The sequence below is a fragment of the Kryptolebias marmoratus genome, linkage group LG2, assembly GCF_001649575.2.
Source record: "Kryptolebias marmoratus isolate JLee-2015 linkage group LG2, ASM164957v2, whole genome shotgun sequence".
Classification (NCBI taxonomy): Eukaryota; Metazoa; Chordata; class Actinopteri; order Cyprinodontiformes; family Rivulidae; genus Kryptolebias; species Kryptolebias marmoratus.
The window spans coordinates 3488765-3497671 of record NC_051431.1 but is presented as its reverse complement, the minus strand read 5'-3'; the positions used below and the strand labels follow the sequence as shown (position 1 = coordinate 3497671).

Below are 8907 nucleotides of genomic sequence, written 5' to 3'. Positions count from 1 at the left end.
CTTTTTGCTACATGAAAGCATGTGGGCGTGGCCAAGCTTCAAAATCTGACCATTCGCCATGAAACATCAATGTGGAATAACTTCTTCATACATGGTCATAGATTAATGAAACTTTCTGTGGGTCATAACAGACGAGTACTAATCACATTAACGTGGTCAATTTGTGACATCACTTTAGCCCCGCCCCCTTCCAACAGGAAGTAACCTGTTTTCCTGTTGGAGGTTCTCCTTTCTTCTCTTTCACTCATACTAATTTAAGCCTGTGTCAGATGACAGAACAACATGATGCAGAATCCTGCTCTCAGCACTGACTGGTGCCTGAATGATGTAGGCATGACAGAATGGCGAATGTCAATCCCTCGCCGTTTGCATACGATTGGCTCTGAATCATACATGCATTATCCGATTTGCACCAAACTGGATATGAATGACCTTTGTTAACCTCTGAAGAGGCCAATATGATTATACTGTAATTTGACTCTAGTGCGCCCCCTATAATAGTCAAAGAGTTATATCTCCCTGATACCTCATCCGATCTGCATGATATTTTTTGTGCATCACCAGTGAGCACTCTTGCACACGTTAGTGTGGTAATTTAATGACAACACTTAAGCCCCGCCCACTAAGGATTTTTGGATGACTGTAACTCTGAAACAGTGCAAAGTAGGTAGGTCACACTTTACAACGAGACTCCCCATGGGTCAAGTATCCACCTTCTTAAATTCAAGTTAACAAGGTCAAAGGTCACGGGAGCCCATGTGCTCTAACTCTTCAACCGTTTGATGTAGAAAGGTCAAACCTCACAGCATGGCACAGGACTGGTACTGATCCTGACTGAAGGCAATTTGGGACATTTGCTGAAAACGCCACCTAGTGGACGGTGCAGGAAAGGCGCGAGAGCATAGACGGCGGCCGCCAGAGCTCCCGCAGTCGCAAGGCCGGAGCGGCGCTGAGCTGCAAGGGCCGCCCAATGCTGCTTGCAGCTTTAATTTTCCCTTATTTTCCTAACAGAACTCTTCTCTCTCAGGCTGCAGGTTTTTCTTGTGGTTCCTAGAGTTTCTAAAACAGGAAGCAGAGCTCTCAGTCCTCAGGCTCCGACTGTGAGGCTGACAGCTTCTTATTATAAGACTTTCCTTTATAATTAATCCTATAGTTAGGGTCGGTTTGGGTTTCCTGAGGCTGGAGGACAAAATGTCCACGTCCTCACCCTGCTGCTGTCTTTACTCGCTCTGCTGTAATTATTTCTATCATTAAAGTGTTTTTCTTTGTCTTTCATTCTGTGTTCATCTCGTTCCTGTCCTCTCAGACCTCAGCAGGTCGGATAAGATGGCCGCTCGTCCTGAGTCTGGTTCTGATGGAGGTTTCTTCCTGTTAAAAGGGAGTCTTTCCTCTCCACTGTCGCCTTCACGCTGCTCAGGATGGGAGAACTTTTACTAACTGGCTTGACGACTTCCGTTGTGACTTGGTTTGTATAACTAAACTGAACTGAGCGGTTTTCTGTTCCGGAGGAAGGTGACGGGTTATAAACGCGTCTGTCAGGACATCAGCCACGGCCTGAAGGTCACCTGAGGAACTCCTCGTCCTTGGTGGCCTCGTAGTAGCTCTCCACCATCAGCGGGAGGAACGGCGGCTGACTGCGCCTCTCGTAGTAAACGCGCCCGCCGTTTGGAACGAAGCCGTATCTGTGGGAGGAGAAAGTTTTTAAACCCCGCCTCCTCCAAAAGGAGCCTAATGTTCACGACACACCTGAAGCTGAACGAAGGAAACCCAGGAGGTGAGACAGGAGGGAGGAGTCTTACCTGTCGACCAGGTACAGGAAGTTCCAAATCATCCCGCGAGTCGTGTTCGTCATCTCCGACAGCAGCAGCCCGTTGATGACCCAGTACGAGTCCCTGCCGGGCACACAGAGAGACGTCAGGACGCCGAGGTCAAAGGTCAAAGGTCGGAACGGCTCGCTCACCAGTAGTAGAGCTCCCTGAAGCGTCCTCCGGGCACCACGACGGGATGCGGCGCGTAAATCTGAGAGTAGAGCTCCGGGTGATCTCCGACGCTGCCGTTAATCTGAAGGAGAAACTTTTTACAACAAGACCTTTAATCTGTGTGATCAGACCCGTTTCCTGCCTTCAGATCCTCGTTTTTAAACATCCGCTCAGTCATTAATCACTCCTGACTTCAGTCTACTTCATATTTAGACTACACCTAAAAAAAACCACACATTTAACAGAATAAGTAGAAATAATAAGATGAAGGGCCTCTGAAAGGTGCTGAACGAAGCATCTCCATCTTCTCACTTTATTCTGAACTAAAGCCAAAGTTACCGGTTTGGTTTATGTTTGTTTGTTTTTTGGGTTGGGTGCGGCCATGTTGGATTTTGGAGCCAGCATCTGAGCGTTACAGGTCAGACCGTCCCCTGAATACTAAAGTCCCGCCTACAGACCCTCCTGACTCGTTAATGGGCTGTCAATCACAGGATAACAGGAGGTATTTTAGGCCTAATGCAGGGGTCTCCGTTCCTGGTCCTCGAGGGCCACCATCCTGCAGGTTTTCCTTGTTTCTCTGCTCCAACACACCTGATTCAGAGGTTAAATCACCTCTTCATGTTCTGCAGAAGCCTGTTAATCACCCATTGATTCAGACCAGGTGTGTTGGAGCAGAGAAACAAGTAAAACATGCAGGATGGTGGCCCTCCAGGACCAGGATTGGAGAACATTGGCCTAAAGAGAAGTAATTAAACACATATGTAAATATTTACATACAGCAGGAAGGGGAAGAGCCACAGGAATCAACAAAACTCAACAGCTGAAAATGGTGGGACTTAAAACCTATACTGCAGCCAGCCACCAGGGGGAGCTCGTCCTTCTTGTTTCAACTTCCTGCTTCGAGTTACATCTCGATCAGGGTTGTCAGACTCCAGGCCTCGAGGCGCCGCTGTCCTGGGAGTTTCAGGTGTTTCCTGCTCCAACGCACCTGATTCAGACAGTTAAATCACCTCCTCACCAAACCATCAGGTTCTCCAGGAACACGGCAGTGAGTCGTCTGAATTAAGAACACGTCTAAAACATGCAGGAGAGCGACACCCCTGACCTCGAAACGTTCGCAAAACACCAACAAATCAAAAACGAGATTATCCTTTATTAAAACTCTGAAGACTTCTCCTCGCCGTCACCTTCCTGCCAAGATCCTTCCACAGCTGATGGATCTTCTCCCCCCAGATCCGAAGCTTCTCGTCTTCTACTCCGTTCAGGAACTTCGGCCTACGTGAGACAATCAGGTCTCGTTAATTGGCTGCTAACGAGCTCCGAGTACCAACCACGCTCCGAGTACCAATACGCTCTCACTTCTCGTGCCAGTCCAGCGGCGTCCACGGCTCGAACTCAGTCCCCGGTTTGTCGAAGTTGGATGCGAGGAACTCCCGGAGCTCCGTCGGTGGGACGGTCCCGTTTGGAAACTCGTTCGAGAGGTTTTGGAAAGCAGACAAAACGACGTCTGCAGGAAACGGAGGGAGGGAAAAGGCGTTAGGGCAGCGGATGACTGAGGCGAAAACGTTTCCCACCGTGACGTCAGACTCACCGGGCGCCAATTTCAGCTTCATGTCAACAAAGTATTTGTCGTCGTCGAACAGTTTGGCTGTTTGGACCTGATGCAGGATGGAGCCCGAGCAGTAGATCCCGCTGAAATTTAATAAGGAGGGAACGTTTGTTTCAGGGCAATAAATCTGCAGGTGGTAAAGGTCAGATCAGTGCTTCCATAAATAACCCAACGAGGTCAAAGTTCAAACTGGATAAAAACTACTTCAGTATTTATTGATATTAGACACGAGAATGTTTGTATTTTTTTTTAATTTAGAAAAGAAAACGTATATTTTTTCCAGTATTTGTAAGGAATCACTTCAGTCTTTGAGAAACACGAAACAAGTCCTGAAGTAATTCATTCAGTTTTTATTATTTATCAGAAAACAAATCACAACAAATGAACTGAAACCTGGTCCCAGTTACGGAGCTTTTAATGATTTATTTAAACTGTTATTTAGGGGGAAAGGATTACACCTTTAAAGGTTGTTTTAAAATAAAGCTTTGGGCACGAAAGATCAAAATCTTTTGGATTTCAGCCTTAAAATACATCGAGAACCTCCGACAAGCAGAGGGTAAAGGTTCCTCGATGAGTTCCTGGTGGAACCAACCAGATGTTTGACCTCTCCTCTGTAGGTGAGGATCGTCTCAGATGGTTGGTTTCTGGCCACAGACATGGCGAGGAATCCGTCCACGGATTTTCCCTCCGGGTTGAGGCGGCGCCGGTCTTCCTGCTTCCCGTTATCCAATCAGAAACCAGCTCTGACGTACGACTGTGTCCAAACGTCAACTTCAGGATTTGTAGGTGGTCCTACAAGCCCCACAGCATGACGCTACCACCGCCGTGCCTGACAGCATTAACCTGCTTCGGTTTCTAACACTGAGGATTTAATTTAAACACCGTTCGGGTCGATGAAGCGTTGAACAATCCGCCTGGACCCCTGAGACCTTCAGATCAAGGTCTCCACAGGGACAGAGTCCTCCGTCCAGGGTCCCAGACAACCGGAAACCTCAACCAGTTTTAGTTTTTATTTTAATGCTTCCGTGTCGTTTCACCGTTTGTTTTGTTGCCGTTATTTAAGTTGAAAGCCATGAACAGGAGCTAAGCTTGCGCTGCCCACTAAGCAGGGACCAAAGAAGTAGGGCCGGACTCGAAAAAATGCCAATGGAAAGCGAGCCAAGTAGAGTGGAGCCGGGACCTTTAGAGCCCGTGTGAAAGGGGCATTGGTTTTAAGATTGTTCCTGGAAAAGATTTAAGTTGAAAACTATTAGCTCATCAGTCTGATCGGATCTAAACTGAGTATAAGACGTGTTCAATAATTTTAAAACCAGCTTGTGTTAGAGGAAGCCCCTTAGATGAGAAACCAAACGTCCTCAGCTACAGAACAGGAGTCCAGTTGTTGGTTTTTAAACCTTTTTCTGGATAAACTGAGGCTGTTCGAAGAGATAAACATGAAGTTTAAACAGAACTCCACTTTAAAAGACCTGAACTGTCACTTTAACCCTGATAACCAGAGTTTGAGACTTTAATAAAGAAGAAATTACAGCTTTTAACGTTCCTAACGATCAGCTTCTACATGACGCAGGACGGACTCCTGTTTAAATGTCCTCTTTGGACATTTTTAACCCTGAACATGTCCCTGCTGCTGAATCAACTCCTGCTGTCCACAGAGGACATTAAGGGCTTATTACCTTACAGAGAGGAGGGACTGTAAATATAAATTATGATTAAACAATATTTGTTATCCTGGTAGTCAGGAGGACGTTTTACACCCAAATAACAGCTGTAATGATTAACAGATGCAATAAAAAAGCGTATTAGTGTCTCGGAATCAAGCAGGAACATGATGTGAGGTCAAAGGTCAAAGGTTGTCCTACAGCGACGGAAAACCAGAAATATAGCTCAATTCTTAGTAGAAACTGTTTTTAAAAAAGGTCCATTTTCTTACTATCATTGGGCAAAATGGAGAAGCTGGAAGTTTCCAAAAAGACTCAGCCAAGAGGGGAAAACACAACAAAAATCCCAAGAGACTGTCAGGAATTTCCGTTTGGATTTATGAGATTTTAGATGTGAGAAGTTATTTCCTACCTGTCGCATGGCGGCGGCGGCAACAAAGAGTCGGCAGACAGAAAAAGAGCAGCGAAGGAGAAGCAGCGAATCTGCAGCAGGCTGATCATCCTGAAGAGAAACTGATAAAAAAAGCTTCTGCAGGTCGGAGTTTATAACAACACGGCGACACACACACCGCCCCCTACGCCTCCAAAAGAAAACACACACACACACAGCCAGACGGTAAATTTCAGTGAGCTTTATTTTTATTTTTCATTTATTTCCAAACAAAACTTTAGAATCCAATCATTTCCAAGACGCCTGAACTTGCTTGTAAAAATTTGTCACTGAAAAAAAAAAAAAAAAGAAAAATCCGCCAATCGTCGAATCAAATTAAATAAAACAAACAAGCTTTAAATTCACTTAAATTTGGGAGATTTAATCCAAAGTTACGGTGTTCTCCGTCTGAACGCTTCATTTGAAAAAAAAAAAAAAAAAGAAAGAAAATCCGAGGGCAACTTTCAGATATTCCCAAACTTTTCCTTCATCCAGTTTCTGTAAAAGTGCCCTCCTGTCCCTCCCTGGATTTATTGGATTTTCTGATGTTTTGATGTTATCCTGACAGGAAAGTGACGGGACGGCCATGTTTTCACACAGACGCTGCGTCATCGTCCATCAGGATGAAACCGAAGCATCAGGGCAGCGGAGCGAATTACCCACCCGACATTTTTAAAACCCGACCGTAAAGAACGAGACGATTTGGTTCCAAAATCTGCTCAATTAGTCGCCCGATCCAGGGGCGAGACGCTCTCGTCTCCGTCTTTACGGTTCGTTAATGACAGCCTCCGGCTGTCCGCCAGCAGGATGACGAGGAAACAGACGGCTGCCGGCGTCCGAACGATGAGACCCCCGTTCGCCCGGTCGTGCCGTTAGGTTGCTTAGAATTTAAAACTTTTTTTTTTTTAGACACCCCCCACCCGCCCAAATTCTCAAATCAGAGGAGCAACGATTGCCGGGGCGACAGAAAACCGAGGGAACGGGGGTCAGAGCTCCGACCGGCGAGCAGAACCACGGGGATTCATTCAGATTAATTTAGAACGGTTCTCCTCGTCGATCAGAACAGTTTAGAGCATCTCACCTTAAATATGAACCAAAAACAAACGGGGGGGGGAGAACCCGACTGGTACCGAGGTTCTCTGAAGGTTAAAAACGCTCAGAGAACCTCGCTGCAAATCAAGGGTTCTCCTGTTGCATCTAAGTGCAAACAGACAAAATCCCACAATATAAAGTGAGGGGGGGAGGGCGGAGAGAGGCCGCCGGGGGGCCAGGCGGGGACGCCGGGACGCCCAGCGACCTCGCTGGGACGCCAGGCGAAACATCAGGTGTCCCGCCAGGACGCCAGGTGGTCCGCCGGGACTCCCAGAGAGACTGCCGGGACGCCCAGAGAGACTGCCGGGACGCCCAGCAGGGGCGGGGACGCCAGGAGGCCAGGCGGGGATGCCGGAATGCCCAGCAGGGATGCTGGGACACCCAGTGGGGACACCCAGTGGGGACACCCAGTGGGGACGCCCCCCCCCCCCAAATATAACAAAGGTTCTGCTCCACAGCACACTTTCTTCCCGTCGGGGCATCGTGAACGTATAAAAAAAAAAAAAAGCCGTCCGGTCAGACCAAGATGGCCGCAGCCACCTCTCTTTGTTCTAAGTGCAACCCGACCTTCTCAGGTTGGGTTCGTTTGTTTTCTTTTTTTTAATTAAAGCGACTTCGCCGAGGGAGGAGGGGGGGGGGGGCTAACTCGCAGCACAGAGTAAATTCCTGCTACATTTTAGTTTCACTTTGATTCATTCAGCTGAAGTTCTTCTAAGAAGTGGGGCTTTTTTGAGGGGGGGGGGAATAAAACAGGAATCTCTGCAGCGATGCTTCATGGCATAAAATAAACGTAACAGCTAATATCTCCCCCCTCCCTCACAGGAAAACAAACCAAACTGCCAAATCAGCTGCACTGCAGCGAGTAGCGTCAGCACGCGACAGATTCACGGGTCGGCGCCGGTGAGGAGTTCATTTAGTCCGAATCTGTAGGTTTGGGTCGCGACCTGTCGGGACTTGGAGCTCGTTAACACGGGGAACACTAAGTGCCGTTTTGTGTTTCTGAAGAATTGCACTCAAAGTCAAATTTGGAGAGTTAAAAAAGAAAAAAATAATTACTGATAATAGTCTCCAAAAAAAAGCATTTCATGAACAAAGTCACGTCGAATGCTTCTGCAATTTCTAAAATTATAAATAAACTCCCGGGCCAACGTTGCAGAACAAACAAACTGGCAGTGCTAACGAGGAGACAGACGGGTCGGCCAGCCTTTCACTTTCTTTTTTCTTCCTCTGTTTAAAACAATCTTAAAATGAAGGTATGTACAGAAGCTGCAGCCCGCCGGTTGGTTTGCAGGATTAAGTTTGGCCATCCATAGGAGGGTGAAAAAAAAAACAAACAAACAGAAAAACTCTCCAAATCAGCTCCACTGAAGCAGGAATCCTCGCCGTGTTTCCGGGCCGCTCCGCGACTCTTTAGTGTTTTTGCCGTTGAAGACGGAGAAAAGCTTTACGGGTCTTTAAGGAGCACGAGCTCCCCCTCGAACGTCTGGACAGTCTGGGCGTCTCTTAGAGGACAAAAAGCGGAAAAAAAAGCCAGTCTCTGTCCGCTGAAAACTCCGAGTTTCGTCTCTCATCAGTCCAGACTTCAGCTGCGGCGAGCCAGCAGACCAGACCCGCCTCCATTTTCCCCTCCGTCGACCCAAACGAGTTACGGATTCACCTTTCTGCTCAGACTTTAAATCACTGTAACAAATTCTCAATTAGGTGAACGTGGATGTGCGGCGTGAAGTGATGAACGGCGACTAATGGAGGGTTATTACTTTAGAACGAGTTGAGCTGCTTGTTAAGGCACTTTGTATGAAGTGGTTAAAACTCGAAAATCATAAAAAATAAACTAAAACGTGGAGCGTGGAGGGCGGCGTCTGGGCGCTGGCTCCGTGTCGGCGGGTGGAAACGAAGTCGTCTGATTTCACTCGGCTCCGTCCCTTCTTGCTTTTTCCCCTCACGGCGCTCGCGTCTTCGTCATGTTGTGGTGCAGCGCGAAAAAAAGCCTTTGAACAAGGCGGTTGAGTTCTTCCAGAAAAGCTTCCATCAAAACTAAACAAAAAAACAACAAAACATTCCTAATGGTGGCGTCCAAAGGAGGAAGACGGAAAGAAACTTTACACAAAAAAATAACAATGATGGTTGGGGGGGGGGGGG

At 47.3% G+C, this 8907-nt stretch overlaps 1 protein-coding gene across 4 annotated transcripts in view; it reads right to left on the bottom strand.

Moving 5' to 3' along the window:
• The window catches only part of treh (trehalase (brush-border membrane glycoprotein)), a 46865-nt gene extending 37964 nt beyond the window's left edge, over positions 1 to 8901 (bottom strand). For 3 of the 4 annotated variants that reach the window (XM_025005986.2, XM_025005985.2, XM_025005984.2), the window contains exons 1-7: positions 5659 to 8901; positions 3571 to 3671; positions 3339 to 3486; positions 3167 to 3254; positions 1961 to 2073; positions 1800 to 1892; positions 1566 to 1682 (exon numbers count right to left, since the gene is read on the bottom strand). In XM_025005986.2, the coding sequence (XP_024861754.1) occupies positions 1566 to 1682; positions 1800 to 1892; positions 1961 to 2073; positions 3167 to 3254; positions 3339 to 3486; positions 3571 to 3671; positions 5659 to 5747 (749 nt within the window). In that variant the 5' untranslated portion in view covers positions 5748 to 8901. The remainder of the gene's footprint in view (positions 1 to 1565; positions 1683 to 1799; positions 1893 to 1960; positions 2074 to 3166; positions 3255 to 3338; positions 3487 to 3570; positions 3672 to 5658) is intronic. The other variant, XM_017416286.3, reaches the window with a different exon arrangement.
• Between the last annotated feature and the right edge of the window lie 6 nt (positions 8902 to 8907).